We start from the raw sequence: 22,706 nt of genomic DNA on the forward strand, positions 1-22,706 counted from the left end.
CAGAGCTTTTACAACCATAAACAACACTGGGTTGGCCGCGTCATCTTCCCCTGCGCCACCCTCTCGTCAAAAATCATCCGCTTTGGTTTCAAAAACCCAAAATGGTGAAGGCCAAATTGACAAACACGAGGTTTCAAAAAGGCAGTCCGCTACAGCCACTATTTTTACAATCTATGTTGTTGACTATGTTTACATGTCAAATTCATGTAAAACTTAAACTTGACAGCCTAATATCAGAAGTAGCCTATGTGTTTAATGATTTTTGTAAAATACCAAAATAGGCCTTGCAGTGTAAATAGGCCTTTAATGTACATGTCTTTCACAGGTTTAGCATAATATTATTATTACAGTACATGCTTAGGCACTGTGTTTTATATATGCTCACCTCATGTTGTTGCAGGTGTGAATAAGTCGCAGAGAGAACGAGTGTATGAATAAAACCGAGACATGTCTCTCACATGTCTGCAAAGAGCGAGAGAAAGTTTGAGAATGAATACATCAACTTCCCTTTTTTTTGTCAGGGAGTTATGTTATTGCCATGGTAACTGCAGAAACAAACAATGACTCTGGTCCACTTTAAAATCCTTGCCTATAATGACATTTTAACGCTCTACGCAGTTGACAGATTTTGTGGTGTGATTCTTAAACTGTTTTAAGTGGCACTGTGAGCCATTAACATGATGGAAAAACTCAGAGCGAACGCGTAGGCCTATCAGTGCAGACATACATTAACAAACCTCAGTCACACTTTGTTGATAGAGTGCTCTTGTCGCCACATAAAGCCTTTTGTTGTTTTTATAATTTTGGATATAATGCAGACATGAAAGGCATGTGGAAACATGCCCTCCTCAGCTGGCTGTAATAGAACACTGTGATCATAAACAAAGAGCACAGTAAACAAGGTTTTTGTAGGCTCGAGGAAATCTTTTGAGAGACTTATTTTAACAGAAACAACAGAGACATTCGTTTGGTATAAACACAGGAAAAGTGAGATATGTGACGAAAAGCTGGATTGTTGACAAGCCCACGGGTGAGTGTCCTGGGTCCCATCCAGATCAATAGTGGCTGGAATGTGCCTGTGGGACCTCCAGGGCCTCAGAGTGGAGCTGCGCCTCCAGACCAAATAAGGACAGGAGCAGCAAGGCCCGTCAACCAGAGCCAGACGAGGCCAGCCAAACTGTGAGCTGCCCAGGGATGAGAAGCGATGAAGAGGGAGGGAGGGGGGTTACATCCTCACTCTGTCTACAAGAGTCCATGTAGGTACTTGCAGACCGGGAGCCAAAACTGGATTTGTTTAGTACGAGGGATGCTTTGGTAGCACCAGATTTAAGAGGCAAAATGTTGCTTTCTATTTGGAGAGAGTAGTAGTAAAAGAGATAGAAGAGGGAGGGGGGGAGTGCTCAACAAATAAGGAAAACTGGTGAGCAAGTGCTGGTAAAACAGTCCAGGAGCCAGTTTCCAAAATCTGACCAATTACTTCCCTCCTGGGGTGGGGTCTGTCCATTCTCCTCCCCCTGCTCCAACCCACATGGGTCAAAATCTCCATCACTTTGATATTCCTTTGCTCTTTTACTTTGTTCCCCGCAGCGTGCAGTTTACTGTCTGTGCTGCTGTTATCTAACAGCGGAGAGACATTAAAGGCTCATGGCACTCAATGTCGTGTTGGACGGTCCGGCCCCCTGGGGGTTTCGCCTGACAGGAGGAAAGGACTTTAACCAGCCCCTGACCATCTCCAGGGTGAGTGAGTGACAGGATGTCACTATTATAAGAACTGAACAGAAGTATTATAGGATTCAAAATATTTTTTCTCTTAACAGCATGATCAAAAACTTTTCAACCCGCTTGACTGTTGGTTGATCATTTGATTAAGTTAGTTGGTTAGTTAGTGTCAACATTGTGTTTCCAGGAGTGTTGGTTCTAGGAAGAGTCTGTCTGGCCTGGCATGGGCCTGGCTTGCACCTGTGCCACAGGAAATGCAAGAGGCTTAGATACAAATAGCAGCTTACATTGTACTCTGACATGTGCACACACACACACACACACACACACACACACACACTGGACTGGAGAATTTATGAGCACAGTGAGGTTACGACGTTATTCCTAAACAGTCCTGCAGTGTTTTAATTAATTCTGACTAAAACCTGATTTAAAAAAAAAAAAAAAAAAAAAAAAGATTTGGAAGAAAAAGAAAGGTAGAATCCTCCAGATGTAGATAATCCAATTATCTTTAAATCCTCCACACATTCAGGACATTTCGTGCTGCCAGTTGAGTCAAAGCATGAATGAAAAGAATGAATTTGAGCTAGTGAACGTCAGCTTGAGGTCAACAGGCAGCATCACGCAGATTGTTATTATTGTACTGACTGAGAGCACAGGCAGAGCTGAGAGATGACACATTGACTAAAAATCTACAAACTAAAAATAACTGTACTTTATTAAAGTAAACTCACAGTAACCAAATTACAGATACTTTGGATGAACTAATGATTTATTTTTGACAGATCCTTGCTTGGTTAAAAAGAAAATGTTCAGAAAGTTGTGGCTGCTGATTCAGATTGGTAAATCTGTTGATGAAAATGATGATTTCCTGAAACTAATAGGGCATTTCCTGTTTATACAAAGTACAACAAACCACTGAATCACATTTTTTTTTCACTTAAAGGAGACGCTTAACACGTTTATTTGCCTTTTTTAGGTGAGAGTTAGATGAGAAGATCACTACCACTCTGATGTCTGTATGGTAAATATGTAGCAGCTGGTTAGCTTAGCTTAGCACAAAGTCTGGAAGCAAGAGGAAACAACTAGCCGGGTTCTGTCCAAAGTTAGTTTCGCATTGCCAGACCTTCCTCCACAGCGTTGCGGAGGAGGGTCTGGGTAGTCCACAAAGCCTTCTGGGATGGGAGAGAAACATGCTACGGTTTATTGGCGTTTCTTCAAACCAATCATAATTGTCTTAGGCGGTGCTAAGCGCCGGACACAATGACGATGCCTCTGCGAAATAGCCCCAGGAAGGAACTTGTTTTGGTGGAACGTGTAGGTACAAAAGTTGTTTTGGTCGTGCGACAGAAAACTCAGATTGGACAGATAGTCTAGCTTGCTCCACCGGAGAAATCCACCGGAGTTAGCATTCCAACACAAAGAAAGCGGAAGGTGACGGATTTTCCAGCGGCACCGGAGAAATCCCAGAAGTGGTATGATGTTGATATAGTGTAGACTAGTGCAAAGGTAACAAAATCCCCCAACCAGTACCCCTAAAGCTCACTTATTCACACTAATTAATGAACGGAAAGACAGAAGTGGGGATTAAATAAATAGTTAGGGAAAAAACTATAAAGGTCAGTGCAGTTAAGTGCATAGCCTACATACGAGTAAACATGCTGAATATGAACAGTGACGTCTTCATCAGCAGCAGCCAGACTCTGTGTGCTGGATCCCTGATGTCACACAGGATCAGATGTGAGGAGACCCAGTAATCCCGCTCTGTCAGGGTTATGTGCGTCTATATTTCTATATTTAGGGGAGGACCTCAGGAACTACTGACTGAAAGCATAGTTTGGTCTCCAAACCACTGGCTCCGTCCAATAACCCCACACCTGTTGTGTTAGTGGACACTGTGATGAGAGAGGACTGGGATGGACGAGGAATAGGAGGAGAGAGAGAGAGAGAGAGGGAGGAATCTGGGAGGGTAAACGATATGCGAGCAGTAATACAAGAAGTGCTGTGTTAAAGTGTACTTGTATAGGAAAGGCTTGTTAAATAAAAGAAAGTGAAAAGCTCTGATTATATACCTGATAAAACATTCAATGTCTACGAGACAAATTGAAGGGATCATTTGCAGCAGTGAACCCTGAGACTTCCTTTAGACACAAGTGTCTCCCTTCACTGCCATTTTTGGTCCGGAACATCCTCCTCTTTATGACCTGCCAGTGTTCCCAGCTGGCCTAGGAAAGTAAACACAAGTGATAATCATCTTTTTCTTCAGCAGACAGCAGCCTTAAAGGGCCACGTCGCCAAGTTCACGCATCAAGATCAGTTTACTTGGTCTTTATGTCATGGGGAGCACTTCAGGGCCTTTGGAGCCATGGAGGAGCTTCTGTCTGTGAGAAAATAATCTTGGTGATGTCATCAGGGTTAACTTAGCTGGAGCGTGGAGACACATTTATAACGGTCAGCCTGTGTGTTAAAAACTTCAGTATCAGTAGCATCAGTGGTTTTCCAGGCAGGAATGATCTAACGAAAGACAAGAATTGAGTTGCATTATGGGAAGCGCATGATCCAGCCCTCTTGGAGCTTGGCCCAGATGATGTAAAGGGTATCTTAGCCTCTGCTGCATCATTTTTGGCTATTCTTTTTTTTCGAATCTGTCATGTATCCAACTTTTATACCTACATTACATTATTCTGGTCACTTGGGGGCAGTGCAAGAAGCTGTAAACACAATGTTAGTAACGTCTTGCCCACGTAGACATTCAGCAAACTCATTCATTTGGAGTTGTGTTTCTGGGCACCCAACGTCTATTTTGAGCACTGTTTTTGTCTGAGGGAAATATGGGTCTCTTTAGCAGCTAAATGCTCCACTATGTTCACAAGCTAGTTGCTAACTTAGTCTGGCTGCAGAGTCTGGTGATAATAACCTCCGCTAAGTAGATGATGTTTTTGGTTCGGTTTGTGTGTTTGTCTGCAAGATTACAGAAAACATATTGACCCAATTTTTGAAACTTGGTGGAAGGTTGTAGCAAGGGCCAAGAAAGAACACATTACATTTTGGAGCTGATCTGAATCACGGCATGGGGATTCAGATTATTTTCAATTTTGTTAACATTGCGAGAAAGGGCATAGCCTTGGCGGAGGTCTGCGCTCCCCGAGTGCTCTTCTAGTTCTAGTTCTGTGGGTTTGTCAATCAGAGCGACCCCTTTTTACTATACACTTCATTTGATCCATTTTTGATACAAACATTGATTAGTGCAGCTTGAAGTCTACTAATGGACAGCTGAAATACTCCTTTTAGTGACAAGGATTTCAACCAGTGCTGTACTTCTTGGAATGCGTAATACTGTAACTTAGCCTGGTTGACACCAGACCCTTCTCAGCTGTAACTGAGAGTGGGTCTGGGAAAGGTTCATTGACAGTTCATTTCCAGAGGGGCGTCACTAACAGAAGCCACTCAAATGCCTCTGGGCGCATTGGATAATCATTCAACCAATCAGAGCAACGATCCGGGTGACGCTTTTCACATGCACTAAAAAAAAATGTGATTTTGGTTTTTGGTGTCGTCCCTCCAAACCCTACTGTCTCCTTGCAGGTGTTGCATATTGCAAACTTGTTATCTTCTGCACACGCGCTGAAGAATTCCCAAACAGCTGACATGTTGCAGGTTAATTCACGACGTTCCCAACATGTGGGAGAATCAGGGGAGAATAGCGCGGACACGCGGCGTAAAAGTTTAGAAAAAGGAAAAAGAGACTGTGCTGTGTGCGTGTGTCTTTGAGAATTGTAACGCGTATAACTTATGGTATCAGTTAATTGTAGAGTTGACCGGCATGAAATCGGCATATGTCAGACTGACCTGCAGTTCGCTGAGCACGTGAAGCACGGCTTCGGTAGCCGTCATGTTGAATGTAAACAAAAAGCTGCTCGCCGTCGCTGCGCTATCGTCGTCACGTAAAGCCCGCCTCAGCGGTTGTGATTGGTGTAAAGCCCGCCTCAGCAGTTGTGATTGGTGCCTCAATTTTGTGAACATTGGAAATGGGTTTGAATGGGCTCTTCGCCAGACTGACTTGCAGAGCAAATCTCAAATTTGCCGGAAGTTCGTCAGGGTTTACCCAGGCTAACTGTAACTGGATTCTCTCGTTCCTTTTTTGATTCCTCAATTCATTCATTCTTACATTGCATTGCATTACTGTTTCTACTTACCTAAATGTTAAGTATCCAAAGTAACTATACTCACAGGGAAGAACAGAAAAATTTAGTTTTTAGTTTGTTCATTTTCCCTCTTCAGTTTTAGGGATGTTCACACTTGTAGATCAGTTGAAGTTGGAAAAGAAGAAAGGAAAGACAGAAGAAAAAAGGATGCCAGTGGGGAAAGGATAGAAGAAGCAGCAAAGAACATAGGAAGAGAAAAGGAAAGTTGGAAGGAAGGAGGCATGAAAGAAAACAGACAGAAAGGATAAGATGGCTGACATTTAAACGGAGACAAATGTTTGACATGACAACTGAGCTGCGTGGAAACAAAAGAATCCAATAAAAAGCATAGTTGTGCCACAGATTCAGGTAACGGAATTCCGAGCAGTAAAACATACAGTCAGACAGCAGCACTCCAACAAATGCTCCACTGTAAATTACTGCTCCCACTTTGGCAGCATGAGACATCCCCTCAGCACTTTCATCCACAGTTATTTATAGGCAGATGCCCTAATTCAAGTTTCAAGCAACATCCCAGTGTATGAGTTTCCTATGTCCCGTAATGCAATATGGCTGATCATAGGTCATGGCCTGTGAAGTGGAAATGTGAATGTACGGCTGGGTTTGAAGCTGCCTCCTCAGGTATTTTCTGTGACCCTGATGGCTCTCTTCTTATTAATCTTGATCACTTCCTGGCCAGCAGAATATACTGTATGTTCCATCTGGATGCTGTCACTTAGTGGGAAGCAGCGCATGTTTACTTTATCTCCATGACAAGGGACGGGCAGTTTACACACATGCATACCAACCAGGGCAATCTGCATCTCGGAGAGCAGTTTGTGTCTGGCAGAGCGCTTGTGGCGCAACATTTGCAGATTTAGGTCATGAACGGCCGTTTTTTTTTATTTATTTCTGTTATGACTTTGACTGAATAGTTGGGCTTCTTAGTGAAGTCTGTGTTTTGTGTTTCGCAGGATTATTTAGGCCAGGTGAGCCTCAGAGAAAGGAAAAAGAAAATCAAATAAAGCTGTGATCCCGGCGGGGGAACATGAACCAGGGGCCTCATGGTTGAGTTGTGTATTAAAAGATGAAGTGCCCGTGATGGAGAACAGACCTAAACTTTTCACAAGGCTACCCACCTGTACATACTGGACTGGACTGCTGAAATGGGATTTATAGAAAGATAGAAAGTGAAAAGGCAGAGCTTTTTGTTTTCTGGCTGACTACATTAGAAGATATTGCTTTGGGATTCATCCTAATGGCAATAACGTGTTATAAGAACAGTATAATCTCTTTTTTATTTTGTATATCTGTAGTGTTGGACACTTAATAAATTGAAAAAAAAAAAAACACTAATGGAAAACTTAACAACAACAAGAACTTAACAATGACTTAATCTTCCAACCGGCAACATCTCTGCCTTAATGGAAATACAAGGAACCCTTATTGCTAGAAGACTTATAGTAGTTAAATGGCAAGATATAAACCTCCAACATTTGGTCTGTGGAATAAAAACTGAATGAACTACTTGACACTTGAGAAAATCAGAGATGCATGCCAATTTCACACAACATGGTGTAGCAGGAGTGGGGGATAGTTTGTAGCGTCGGGGGGATTTCACCCCCAGGAAATTCTTGAGTTTTAGCCACTTTGAGATTCAAAGAGGTCACACAGATTAGAGAAAAACATGATAAGAGACGTGATTCCAAAGAAGTAGATATATATTGCATGAACAATATTCCTCTTTAAAATGACAGACCGGTAAGTCACTATTAAAATACAATTGAGCACTGCAACCAATTAACTCGCATATTGCACAGTACAATTATTATCATTTTTGGAATTGATTGTCTCTAATCAAGTGTTTTCCAACCTGTGTGACCATTTTGAGTCTCAAAGTGGCTAAAACTTCTTGGTGTTGTCGGCAGGATGAAAGGAGGAATCTTATCTGCCACAAAGGCAAGCAAACATTATGTGTTTATATATCTAATACAAACCTAACAGGATCAAAATCACTTTAATACCTTTTCTGCCCTATGACCCTGTTTTTAGGTCCCAAACTTCTCACGACCCCCATCAGTCATCGAATTTGAGCAAGGCATTTTTTTGTTTGTGGTTCAAACTCAAAATTAATGACACAAATTTAGAACATATTTCTCTATGGTTTTATTTTTCAAGGGATTAAACTAATATTCAGTAATGTAAAAAAAAAAAAAAAAAAGGCGGGGGCGGGTGTTCAAGCAAATCAAGAGAACTGGCTTATCTGCTCTTTTTCTTTTTTTTGAAATCATCAGTTCCTCTGCTTTCTTAATGTACATATGGGAAATAAATTAGCAAAGGAATCAAAATAAAATGTCTGTATTTCTGTTATGTATTCCTTTTCCTCACTTCCAGGTCACCCCTGGCAGTAAGGCCGCTATAGCCAACTTGTGTGCCGGTGATGTCATCCTGGCCATCGAGGGAGTCCCAGCCACAGACATGCTGCACTGTGAAGCCCAGAACAAGATAAAAGAGGCCAGCAACCGGCTCGGTCTTACTGTTGAAAGGTTATATGCAGACACAAAAAGCATGCCCAAACAGGTGGTGCACACAGTAGAGGCTACACCTGCACAGTAAAATGAAATGTAATACATTAGCCTTGCAATAGTCTCGCTTTGCCAGACCTTCCTCCACAGCATTGCCGAGGAAGGTCTGGCTAGTCCACACAGCATTCTGGGATGGGAGAAAAAAGTGCTCTAGTTTATTGCCATTTCTTCAAATCAATCACAATCGTCACGGGCGGTGCTAAGCACCGGAAAGAGCCACGGTGCCGCTGCAAAATAGTCTCGCGAAGGACCTTGTTTTGGTGGAACATATGTACGTTAAAATGTTGTTTTAGTCGTGCAACAGAAAACTCAGATTTGACAGATAGTCTAGCTAGCTGTCTGGATTTACCCTGCAGAGATCTGAGGAGCAGTTAACCATAGTCCTCAGAAATCCACCGGAGTTTAGAATGCCAACGCAAGGAAAGAGGAAGGTGACAGACATCGGGCCGAAAAGAGTGAAACGGGAACAGAGCAATCCCGGAAGTGGAACGTCATGGATAAAGACTAGCCCTACAATAATGACCAATATTCTTCCATTTTTGTATCAGACAGCTGTTGATTCAATTCTATGACAGCACGAGTTGTATTGGATTAAATGTTCTAAATGGTGTAAAATGGTCCAGTATGAACAACATCCTAATCTTCATGTTACTATGGAAGCCTATAGGGGACTTAATAAAAATTATAATGTAAATGTGAAAATGAAAATGTAATTCCACAATAGCATTATCATTTTTTACAAATGTAGCTTTACCTCCACCATCTATACTTTAGTTTAAAACCAGTATTCAAAAGCGTGCCTTTTTGACTCAGTTTTTTCACCTTTTCAATATGGATACGATTCCAATCCCCTTCAAAAAGTAAAAAAATTAAATAAAAATCCAATAGGCCAACATGTGAGCAGAAGTTTTAAACCTTAGTTTTGATGTTTTATAGGTTGGGATTATACAACTCACACACACTCACAGACTCAAAAAAAATAAAGACTCCTTCAACAGTCAGTTCATCAGTCATGTTGTGGTGACCTTCTCACCAGGATCTGTTCTTAATTTCCAGGAATGGATCAAGACTGTGGTCCCCACGAGCTGTGGAGGAGGGTAAAGTTCACCCATATAAAATCAACCTGGAAGCAGAACATCAGGTTCGTAAGCGTGTTTGAGAAATGACTTCACGTTTTTGAAGGATTATGGTAGATATCTTTTTTCACATCATTATCAAACGATTGTCTCAATAATGTCCTTGCTTCCTTCGTCTCTCTACAGGAATATAAACCTATTGGCATCGCTCACAACCGGAAAGCTCAGCCGTTTGTTGCAGCAGCGAACATCGATGACACGCATCAGGTGGTCAGTTCAGCCTACAACACCCCCATAGGCCTCTACTCCTCAGGCAACATCCAGGACGCCATGGAGGGCCAGATCCGAGGCCTGGTTCTACCCAAGCCTGAGAGGTGACACTTCTCACTTTATCCACAGCTAAAACATGGCAGTCAGGTTCTTTTCAAAGCCCTGCACCATACAGCAAATAACCCCTTGTGAGTCTTATACACTAATTATGCTAATAGTTAGAAATAGCAATATGGCTTGAGAGATGTTACTTAGTCATTCAGCCTGTTCAATTGTCTGCGTGTTGGTCTCAGGTACAAGCAGGGGCGTAGCACAAAATTCTGGACCCTGTAGAAAGGCATTTTCTATGGGCCCCTCCCCGCATCCACAGCTATTTATTCTAGCATCTTTTTGGGCCCTCCTCACATGAGGGCCCTGGGTACTCAGTCCCCTCTTTCCCCCCAGTCTGACGCCCCTGGGTACATGAAATTTGCCCTCAGGAACAGCGCTAGGCTTAGCATTCATTCTGCCATAGTGGCCACAACTGGAAATGCAAGTCATCTGACGCACTTGGCCCCAAAATGACATTTTGCCATACACAATTATTACAAAAGAAATAGCTGATGGATATTGTTTGTCACAAAAGTACGAAAAGTTAAGCACTGTAATTCGTAAGCATTCCACGTTTTTATTTTTAATTTTTTTTGCTGTATTCACTACATTGACGGCCGCTGTATAAGAACGCAGTTAACATACAGGATTTTCAAGCCAGAGTGCAGAGTTAGTTCGCCTTTCACCGAGGAAATGTGTGTTCCCTAGGAGTGTTTTAATTCAAACCACAATCTTTTTTCTAATCGTAACTGGTTGTTTTGGTGCCTAATCTTAATTTTCGTCGCTGCAAAATGGTCATATTTTGTGGCATGGGTGATTTTAGACCCTTTTTAGGGGGACTCAAATTTCATCTCAGCCCCCTCTAAATTTTTTTTTTATAAATCAATTTTAGAGCTTAACTGAGAGTTTGTGAACTTGTCTGTTAGTTTTGGCCAATCGGAGGAGGTTGGGCCAGACTCTCGCCTTTGGCTGAGTCTCTATCTAATCTGTCAGAGGGAGAGCAAGTTTAACGTTGGTAGTCCCCAGAGAAGAAGTTGGTAATTCCATGGCGCAGATTAGAACCCAAATTGAAACGTAAGCAACAAAAATTGCTGAATGTTACAACATTGTGTCAAACTGGTCGTTATTACTGTGACTTATAAAGTGTCCGGTTTAGTTCCATCTTAGTGGTTAGGGTTATCCGTGTCACATTCTCATTAGGTGCTGAGCCCCCCTAAAGGTCTGATCCTAGAATTGCCCCTGTTTTGTGCACTAAATTTAACCTTAGTATCCGCAGAAACGACCAGCAGCTCACGGTGCTATTTTAGGGTAACTGAACCACCATCTACCGCTGATACAACGGAGGTCTGTAGCCAGCGTCACGAAGAGCTGTAGCAGCAACTAGCAACTGCCGCTCGCCGTCATGGAGATCGTTGCCAGCCTGCGTCGCGGACCAGCCAGCGGTCTCCTAATTTTGTAGGATATCATACATTTTGGTGTGCATACATTTTTGTACGATATCATATGGACCCGTTCATGAGAATGCGTTGCACAAAACACTGCAAAACTACTCTTTGTATTATCAGTGTTTGAGCCAGTAGGTTAAAATAAAAATATCTCAAAGAGCCAAATCAGTCTATTTTTTGCCAGACGCAGGGGAGTCAATAACTCATCTAACCGTGACCAATTTATACATTTACACTTGTCCTTTACTTCTAAAATTTACTAGCAAGCATGCTAACATTTGTCATCATGCTAACGACTAACATTGCTCACATGTTGAATATAATAAGCGTTTTAGCCTGCTACTACATTAGTTGGCCTTTTTTTTTTTTCATTATGATTTCTTTTTCAAGTCAACGATTAGTTTTTTATAAAATTATAGAGAATAGTAGAATAAACTAATTTTGTTTGTTTTGTCTGACAAAATCTCTGAAAAAGAGCTGATCCAAGTTTAGAATATTCTATCACTAAACTACTCATTAATTGCCTAATTGTTTTAATAGAAATAGCTTTTTAACCAGTACCTTAGAATCAGAATCAGAAAAGCGTTTATTGCCACGGTAAGTTACACTCACGTGGAATTTGCCTTGGTATTTGGTGCATACATAAACAAACAAACATATTGAACATTAATAAGAATAAATAATAATACAGAAACTGAAACAAATATATACAAATAGATCTTAGAATAGCAAAGTAATCCAGCTGTGTTTTCTGGTGTATAACTAATGTTCATTACAGCCTGAAAGGGCTAATAACACACATTCACTGAAGTCCACCTGTTCCTCCTGAGTCTCCCAGTCACTCAGTTTGTTGTTTGAATGTGTCAGCTGAGTAGCTTAACACAGCCACAGATGCGCTACAGTATGTTAGCTTTCAGCCGTCCCCTCATGTGGATTTTATTAGGGTACCTGATACATGGTGTGTCACACTGAGGATATATTAACACAGCCCACAGGAATGAATCTGTCCATGGCATAACCACACATTCTGAATAAGCCACACACCTAGTCATGTCGGCCGATACAAAATAGACTCGCTCTGCATCACTTCTAGGCTGCTTTACATGGAAAAGTAAAGATGTATTTCATTGTAATGTATTCATAACCACTAGCAGAACATGATTATGAAAAAATGTTACAATTTGTATAAAAAGGGCATGTTGTAGAATCAGCATGCTGTAAAACTCAGCAAAACCCGTCCTCTTTCCTTACTCATTGTCCTCCTTTCGGTTCAGCCCATGAACCTTCTTCCGCATCCCACATTTAGCATCAAAGCATTTTTCTCCTTTTAAGGTTGACGCGCTATGTTGTAGCTCTGTAATCTCCAGCTGGTTGTTCTCACCTGCTCTCCTTCACCACAAGTTTAAAAAAAAAAAAACTCAGGGTAATGCAGTTAAGAGTGCAATACATCATTTCTGCCACTAGCATGAATGAATGAAATTGACTTAGGAAGGTCTGGGAAAAAGAAGTCATAAAGTATGGCAATCTATAGACCAAAGCAGTGTTGTGTCATAGTTAGTGGCAGTGGTGGAATGGAACTAAGTACATTTACTATTTAAGTACTTGAGTATTTCCATTTGACGCAACTTTATAACTTCTACTCTTGTCTGACTGCTTTAGTTACTAAATATTTTTCAGATTACAGTTTTTCATACCCTTCCTGTCCCATGGAAACCACATATCTTTGGTGATTAAAATGTGGTTTATATTCTCCTACTTCATAAGAAAATGAAATAGTAATGATATAATAAATTAAATTTGTTTTTCTAAGCTCATGAAAAGGTAACTTTTTTTTTTGAAGAGATATGCAGTTCTCACAGGACAGCAACGCTACAAACATATGGTGATCTTATAGAATATGATGCATTAGATTAAACAACCCAAAGGAATATAAAGGAGTTAAAATTAGCACAACCTTAAACATCTACAGAAGTAAAATGCAACACACACATTAATGCAGCAGTAATATTAAAGGTGCTCTAAACGATGTGACGCGTTTTTTAGGCTACATTTTTTGTCACATAAAGCAAACCTCTCCTCACTATCCGCGAGCTGCCTGTCCCCTGAACACACTGTAAAAAAAACGCGGTCTCTGTAGACAGCCCAGGCTCCACAAATGGCAACAAAAAAAAACCTGGCCAACCTGCACCACAAAACATAACAACCAGCGTTCCAGCCAATAACCGACCAGAAGGATTTAGGGGTGGCGGTTGGGGGGGGTTAGTGCGCGGAAGGGAGGAAGAGGGGACGGGATGAGGAAGAGGGAGGGGCGAGCTAGTCTCGTTTTGTTTGAAAATACCTCAAACGTCAACAAGAAGTAACGTCACCTAACATCGCTTAAAGCACCTTTAATCCAAAAACATCATTTGAGCACCATTGTTCTGCAGAGTACTTTGACTTTTAAGACTTTAAAGGTCCCATGACATGCTGCTTTTTGGCCTTGACCAACTGAAATGCTTTGCTTGTTTTCAAGCCGTGATGTCTCTCTCTCTCATGGGTGGGCCAAATTCTCTGGGCGGGCAAAGCAGAGAAAGGGGAGGTAACCTTGCTCCTTATGAACTCATAAGGAGCAGATTCCAGATCGGCCCATCTGAGCTTTCATTTTCTCAAAGGCAGAGCAGGATACCCAGGGCTCGGTTTACACCTATCACCATTTCTATCCACTGGGGGACCATAGGCAGGCTGGGGGAACTCATATTAATGTTAAAAATCCTCATAAAGTGAAATCTTCATGCCATTAAGTAAATTTGGCTGATAATACTCACATACCTTGACATAAATAAGGTTTTGAATGCAGGGCTTTAACTTGTAGTTTCACAGTGTGCTAGTAGTACTTTTACTTAAGTGAAGGATGTGAATACTTCTTCCACCACGGATAGTAGAATGTGCATTTGTGTTTGTATCCTGACCAGGTATTGTATTGTATTGTATGTGTGTGTGTGTGTGTGTGTGTGTGTGTGTGTGTGTGTGTGTGTGTGTGTGTGTTGCTCAGCCACAGGACTTTGACCAGCATCGAGGATTCTGACGTGTACCAGATGTTACAGAACGACCAGGCGGAGCCCCAGGAGCCTCGGCAGTCTGGCTCCTTCAAAGCCCTGCAGGAATTTATTGACAGTGATGGTGAGCTCTTCATCTTTCCCAGACGATTACCTCCACTACACAAAAAACATCTTAGGGGTTGAAATGATTACCGGTGCAGAGAAACATTTGTAATTTTATTGTAAAGATGCAACACCTCATCACGGAAACACACAGATGTTTTAAAGGCCTTGAGAATTCATTTTCTAAATCAGCTTTTTACTAGGAGTTATGGGTTCTGCATGAACACATCCTCATACCTAAATGACTTTATAGGTTGATTCAAAGACTCCCAAAGCAACACAATATGCCGTTTGATTTACTGCTGCATGGTGGCAGTTTAATCATGGGACTGTAATCATATGACCATTCTATTTAACATGACGGCCGCAGTTTTAAACACGTAGTAAACGTTGTGAAACAAAACTAAGTTTAGGCAACCAAAAATACTTAATTGAATTAGTAAAACATCAGGGATTGGCTTAAATTAGTCATGTAAAACTACTAAAATAAGTAAGGAACACAGACAGTGACGGACTGGCCATCTGGAAATTGGGCAAATGCCAGAATGGCCGCCCCCCTATGGGCCCCTATGGGCCACTACTGATAATATGTCTTTGGTTAATTTTGATTAAGTTATTTTATGCTTGCAGCCACAGATATTCAAGATTGTACTGCGGCGAGGTGCGTGGAAAGATTCACTTGGAAGGCAGAGTTACTAATTTCCAAGCTAGGTCATTGACAAAAATAGGGCCGGTGGGTTGCAAATGCCAGGACCGTTTTTTGATCCCAGTCTGTCACAGGTCACTGATGTTTAGCGTCACAGTCCGTAAAAAAGGTTATTTTGGTTTCACATGGGGCACGAACCTTTGTCTTCTGAGTGAAAGTCCTGTATTCGTTTGACTCATCCACCACCTCATTTCCTTGTTTGGTCTTGCGGTTATCACCACAGCCACGAGAGGTCGCCGCCTAACTATAAACATAATTGTGGTTCCAGCTGCATGCAGAATCAACCCATACGGTTGTTGTCTGGGGGAGGGCAGGCTGCTTTTATCAGTTCACAGAGATTTTTGAATTCATTTTTTTTCTCTGCACTCTTCTCAGGGGTTTGAAGAGAGTGAGGCTCAGTTGAGAGAAAAAGTAGATTTCTATACCTAAATGTGTTTTTTTTTTTTACTTTGTTGCTTATTTACTAATGACTACTTAATGTGATAAGATTTGAAGAAATGTTTTCAGGGCCTTTAAAACTATTTTGCAATACTACTGCAATTGTCTCATGAGATGCAGTTTATTTTTATTTTGTTTCTTGCTGTATTTAAAGATTCAATTAAATTATACTACATTACATTAGGAGTTATTACAGCTGGAGTAGATAGTTGGCAAATTTGAGATTTGCTCTGCAAGTCCGTCTGGCCAAGAGCCCATTCAAGCCCATTTGCACTTTTTCCAAATCGAGGCACCAATCACAACCGTTGAGGCGGGCTTTACACGATGACGATAGCGCAGCGACGGCAAGCAGCTTTTTGTTTACATTCATGATGGCCACCGAAGCGCACCCGTTGATGCCGCTGTCGACGCTACGTCACCCGGGTCATTGGTCTGATTGGTTTACGACTATCCAATTGCGCCCAGAGGCATTTGAGCGGCGTCCGTTGGTGACACCCCTTTGGAAATGAGCTGTGAATGAACCTTTCCCAGACCCACTCTCAGTTACAACTGACAAGGGTCTGGTGTCAACCAGGCTAGAGGAACCCTATGACCAACCTGAACGACATTTGTCGACCTACTAACTGTGGCATAAACAATTATTCCAGTAAATTCGATTAAATTTAAATTAGATTAAAGAGGCTAAAAGTGTCCCTGCCTCATTACTCTTGAAGTGTTTTGTTTTTATTCATGTGCTCCTGTATATCTACAGCATTGTTTTGTTGAGTGGTCTCTCTCCCATGTGGGCAGGCACTCGTCCCATTGTGACCAGGACAGTAAAAGCTCCCACAACCCGGCCAACTCCGCCCACAGGAAACCTGCAGAAACTGCCCGTGTGCGACAAGTGTGGGAATGGGATTGTGTGAGTAAAAATAGCAAGAAATCATCTGTGATTCACATTTAGAGCATCCATGAGTCAATACAAACAAAGGGTGGAGAACAGTATAGGAACAATACAGTCCACAACAACAACAACACAAACTATAGCTTGTATAAAATGAAGTAACACCCCTTTTTTTCTGAACATAAATAAGCAATAAGCTTCATAAAGTACTGCTTATTGCAGGGCCGTTATAACACACCCATAACAGAAATCAGAACATGTTATGCCTTTTATGCAAATACATTGTTTTACAAATATAGGAATCATTTTGTTCATTGACCACATAAACCTAAATCAAATTCTGATGATATATAAATACATCCTTATAAAGAGCTTTGTAGTTTATCTCCCAGGCATTTTCCAAGTCCTAACTAATGTAAATTTTAAAAAGTATTGCCACATAACAAATCATATGCATTCACAATCATCTGTAATCAGCCTGTGAATTACTGTACATGGGTATTAATAGTTAAGACATGCTTAAAAACACATTGCAAACACTTGCTCAACTGTGTATTAATGTAATCATACACAATGTAATTAAATATGATAGCCTATATTTATGAGTTATTGTGTTATCAAGTATTCATTAAAGTAACTGTTTATACACCAGTTCTAGTCATAAGCATTATCATGATTGACTAATACATTAAAGGTGCTCTAAGTGATGCAACGCATTTTTTAGGCTACAACATTTTTTGTCACATACAGCAAACATCTCTTCACTATCCACTAGCTGCCTGTCCCCTGAACACACTGTAAAAAAAACGCGGTCTCTGTAGACACAATTATTGTGATAGCACAGGTTTTTGTCTGTTGAAAAATTAGACAATCCCATTGAAAATCGGTGCAGTCTATGTGCTGCTTTCAGGTCACTTATGGAGTGTGGAGTGTGTATTATTATTATCGGGGCTTTAAATTGACACCCGCCAACCCACCGAATGCGGGTACAAATTTAACTGCTTATCTGGCAATACTGCTTGTAGTACTAATCCTACATTTCCCATGAACACTATGTTGTGACGTGTCATACAATCATCTATTGGCTACGTGCCTAGAGTGGGTGGTATCAATTGCTAGCTACGCTGAAACAAAGACGAAAAACGCAACGGTGAATTAAAATTAAGTAGTAATGTCATTTTAAATTTGTTAAAATTAGTAAAAATTTGACTTGTGAAAAACTCTGACTGGCTGGTAACTTTAAAAATCTACTAGCCATTTTGGCTGGTGATCAAAAAAGTAAATTTAAAGCCCTGATTATTATAGTATACTATATACTTATGTGTGTGTGTGTATGTATGTATGTATGTATATGTGTATATATATATACACATACATATACATACTTAACTATTACTACAACCCTACACACATAGACTATTCTTTGCTTTTGACATCTCCCTCTCTGTTTTTTCTGCTACAGCGGGACGGTGGTGAAAGCACGAGACAAATATCGTCACCCTGGTTGCTTTGTGTGCTCAGACTGTGACGTCAACCTCAAACAGAAGGGCTATTTCTTTGTGGAGGGGCAGCTGTACTGTGAGACTCACGCTCGCGCTAGAATGAGACCACCAGAGGGACATGACCTCATCACAACTTTCCCTTCTGCATAGATTCACAACAAACACTCAGACACGCATACAAACAGACACTCCTATGTCCTACATCTGTTCTATGTGTTATCTGCACTTGTTTATCTGATGTTGTCTCTGTGTAAAATAATATTTCGATAAGAAGAATAGACTTTAATCGCTGAATGTAACCGTATGATGTTTTCTCCGCCTGGTCGTTTAAAGAGCCCAGCAGCACTGACTACAAAACACACAGAGACTTGCCACTTTCATCTTGCCAGTTTCTACACAATTTGATAGCTTATATTTCCAATAAAGACCTCTGCTAATAGTGACTCATGGCATCTGTATTTGAAGTCTTGAGAAGAAAGCAACACCTTTAGGTCCTTTAACATGCTGCTTTTGGATTCTTTTATATAGGCCTAAGTGGTCCCCTAATACTGTATCGGGAGTCTCTTTCCTGAAATTCAGCCTTGGTGTAGAATTATAGCCACTAGAGCCAGTCCCACAATGAGCTTTCCTTAGGATGTCCCATTTCTGTGTCTGTAGCTTTAAATGCTATTGAGGAGGAGATAGGGGGGGTCAAGGTGTAGGGTGGGGGTGTGGCCTTGACCAACTGCCATGCTTCGCTCATTCACAAAGCCATGATGTCTCTCTCTCTCATGGGTGGGCCAAATTCTCTGGGCGGGCAAAGCAGGGAAAGGGGAGGTAACCTTTCCCCTTATGACATCATAAAGGGAAGATCACAGACTGGCCCATCTGAGCTTTCATTTTCTCAAAGGCAGAGCAGGATACCCAGGGCTCTGTTTATACCTATCGCCATTTCTAGCCACTGGGGGACCACAGGCAGGCTGGGGGAACTCATATTAATGTTAAAAAAAACCTCATGAAGTGAAATTTTCATGCCATGGGACCTTTAACAGGAAAAAGCATTAATAATAAATATTATGAATCTAGTGAGAAATAGCTTGTTCCAAAAAATAAGCAGAATAACCCAGCCTAAGTATAGTATTAACATGTAAATAGCCATAAGAAGAAATAAAAGGGAGAGGGATCGCATGTTTACAAGTGGATGTGCAGCAGTCCTGATTAGTTTACACATTTGTCCTTCGAAGCACATCAAAGAGACAATAAAACATGTATGAACCTTTTCAATTCTGACATTTCAACTTGTAGGTTGGTTAGTCCACCACTTTGGTCCGGACTGAAATATCTCAACTGTTGGATGGATTGCAATGAATTTTCGTACAGACACTTCATGGTCCCCCGAGGATAACACCTGCTGACTTTAGTGATCCCCCTGTGCCTAAGTATAGCCTCACCGAGCAGCTGACCTACACTTTGTTGTTGTTTAGTATGAGTTACTCACCTGCTGGATACTTGAAAGGTGGCTTTTAAATGATGACCGCTTCAACAGCTTCAGCAGCTTCATGCTGTGTTTATATTAGACTACCATTACTACGTTAGCTTAACTGTAAACATCAAACTGTGCAGGCTACAAACAGAAGCAGTTTATTTAGCCATAATAATGGCATGTTGTCAAAAAAAAAGAATTGTGGAACACACTTGCTTAGTTTCCATCCACTTGTCAATCGAATTATCTGAAGTTAGGTAAACAAATTCAAGCGAATAAAGCTGGTGAAAGTGTGTTTCCATCCAACGGCTTTAAAGCAAATAAAAACCTGTGCGTAATGACATCAAATGCTGTTTTGCGGTCAAATTGGTAAATAATTGGTATATAATTTGAGACGGTTTCCATTCATTTTCGCACTGAATCGCACAACATTCAAGCTGATTGCAATTGCAATCAAACTCTTCTGGAAGATCGTGGGTTTAGAGACCCTTAACGTAGGGTGACCAGATTTCCGGGAGCTGAAACCGGGATTTATGTTGAGACTTTTCTAAAAAAGATTTTTGAAGTGTTATTTATTCCAATAACACCAAAAGAATTAACATGATTGAAAATTTAGAGCATTAAACACTTAATTTCCTGCATTCTGGTGAATTTGTATGCACCTATTTCTACCTTTTCCTGAATCAATGTATGCTGCAAATATTGTTATGTAAAGAGAAAAATAGATTACAATCCATATATAAAAACATAATGGAATATATTGAAGTAAGGCTAACAGGCATTATGTATTGCTTTCAAATATGTATTCTCCTTTGGATGGACTTTTCTAATTATAGCTGAGTCAGCACACATGTAGCCTAGGCATCATTTACTCCTCCCTCCTGTTTTGCTCTTTTGTTGTTAAAGTAGGCCTATTAATAAACCCCTGGACTGTAATATTTCAGATGTGTTTGAGCAATGTCCAAAACTTTGTGCACATTCAAAATACAGTATATCTGTGTTCTCTGTGATTTGGAGGAGTCGTGATTTTGAGAAAAATAAAGTTATAATAGGCTATAACAAGAATAAAGTCACTATTTCAGAAATCTACCTGCACCATAGTCTGGTTTTACATGAATGCTGTAGCTCTCAGACCTTCTGACAGACACAGAGCCCTGTTTGGGTGTCTGAATGAGACACAGAGTTTAGCTAGGGAAGTGGCCGTACGCTGCTCTACATCGGAGGTGGAAAACTAAATCTACTGCAGAAATACACGGAGCACAAACGCAACACATCTACCGCAGCATGTCGACAGCAGAGCGCATCCGTTATAACCTGAGGCTGCGCTGCATTTTACAGAGAGAGTGGACACTAAGAGACGCACAGGTCTTCTTCAGAGCTCCGTGTGGTTGAGTCTGAACTATAGACTGTAAACATCACGTCACAGGAACTTCAAACTAAATCATTAGTATTGCGCTCCTTAACTTTGTGTTGATGGCCTCAATGTATTACACTGATTTGGCTAGGATTCCTCCGAAAACTTTACCTGGCTTTCACAGCTTTTCCTCCACGTAGAGACGGTTGCTAGGTGATAGCAACAAACACAACATGGTCGGACCCTGCATGTAGCTGCCCGTTCTATTCGCCTCGGAAAAATAATCTGGAAAAAGTTACATTTGGGACTACACTCAAAACATTCGGGGCTCAAGCCCCAGCAAAATTGTCTGACGCCGCTCCTCCTAAAACCGGGACATTTTAGCGTCCCGACAGGCTTTTGTCGGGACTCGGGACATTAACTTCAAAATCAGGACTGTCCCGGTCAAACCGGGACGTATGGTCACCCTACCTTAACGGAAACCCTTTGGTTGAAGCATTTTCAGATTTGACCTGTGTAATTTTATTGGCGGTCCCTTGACCCAGATAAGCCATGGCCCACCGGTTCTAATCGTGAAGCGTATTACAATTGTGCTCTACATACTGGCTACATGCGCAGAGTACAGAGTGGTAGGCGAAACGTTTGGGTTCAGCAATACCACCATGTGTTTACGCCGTGTGCAATACCATACGAACGAGGATGATGCGAAGGTATATATAGCCTACATACCTGGAGTGGATGAGGCACACGATATCTCGCTGCGTAACTCCAGAGCGCAACTTGTGCCACATTAGCGATTAGACCCCCTGCTGAAGGCTGCAGGGATTTTGTCAATAGAATCAATCGTACTACAGGCTGGAGTAGACGGTAGTTGCATCTTAAGGCACATTTGCATCAACACTCCCGGTAGGGCGCATATGGCGCACGGTCTTCACCACACCTGTACATGTATGTACACTACCGGTCAAAAGTTTGGGGTCACTTAGAAATTTCCATTCCACTCCATTCCAGACACAATACCTGCTGAGATCAGTTGTATTGTTTTTTTTAACCAGGGCAGCAGTTTTCAGATTACATTATTTGCTTACATAATTGCAAAAGGGTTCTCGACTGTTGTAGAAAGAAGTGGCTGAAGAAACACTTGAAATTCATGCTTTTTGGTCTAAACGTCATACCCAAATTAAAAGTGGTACAGCTCCCATATACTTTGACACTCAGGGGTGTGCCTGATATCATTGGAAAGGTGATTGATGTGGGTTTGTTTGTGTATTTGAGAAGTATTGTATTTTTGTAGTTTTTGGCTTTTTATTTGCACTTTTCAAATAGAAATAAAAAACGCACAGACATATTTGTAGAAAAGAATTCATATAAAATCCATTTTTGAGTCTTTTAGCTTCTGAATTTTTTTCTGTAGTAAGCGGAGACGTGGCTAATGCTGTGTTGTCTGTCACCTGTCACATGTGTTTACAGCAGTGTATTTTAATAATTTTACAGATTTATAACTTGGACAGAAATAAAAAATCTCCATTCTAGCCTCTGTAACTCTGTGTCAGTAAGGCCTAGAATCACCCTGACACAACTTGAGAATGTTTCCTTTCCAATGATATCAGGCACACCCCTAAGTGTCAAAGTATATGGGAGCTGTACCACTTTTAATTTGGGTATGACGTTTAGACCAAAAAACATGAATTTCAAGCATTTCTTCAGCCATTTCTGTCTACAACAGTCGAGAACCATTTTGCAATTATGTAAGCACATAATGTAATCTGAAAACTGCTGCCCTGATTAAAAAAAAACTGATCTCTGCTGGTATTCTGTCTGGAATGGAAATTTCTAAGTGACCCCAAACTTT

At 41.1% G+C, this 22,706-nt stretch overlaps 1 protein-coding gene across 1 annotated transcript; it reads left to right on the plus strand.

The window, feature by feature from the left end:
* Positions 1-1,427: 1,427 nt before the first annotated feature.
* LOC114567314 (PDZ and LIM domain protein 3) lies at positions 1,428-18,481 on the plus strand. The gene is made up of 7 exons (XM_028596380.1): positions 1,428-1,737; positions 8,298-8,449; positions 9,545-9,629; positions 9,751-9,938; positions 14,401-14,528; positions 16,443-16,554; positions 17,999-18,481. The coding sequence occupies exons 1-7, from the start codon at positions 1,645-1,647 to the stop codon at positions 18,186-18,188; spliced, it is 948 nt and encodes a 315-aa protein (XP_028452181.1). The 5' UTR covers positions 1,428-1,644; the 3' UTR covers positions 18,189-18,481.
* The last annotated feature ends 4,225 nt before the right edge of the window (positions 18,482-22,706 follow it).

Source organism: Perca flavescens, chromosome 2, assembly GCF_004354835.1.
Source record: "Perca flavescens isolate YP-PL-M2 chromosome 2, PFLA_1.0, whole genome shotgun sequence".
Taxonomy (NCBI): Eukaryota; Metazoa; Chordata; class Actinopteri; order Perciformes; family Percidae; genus Perca; species Perca flavescens.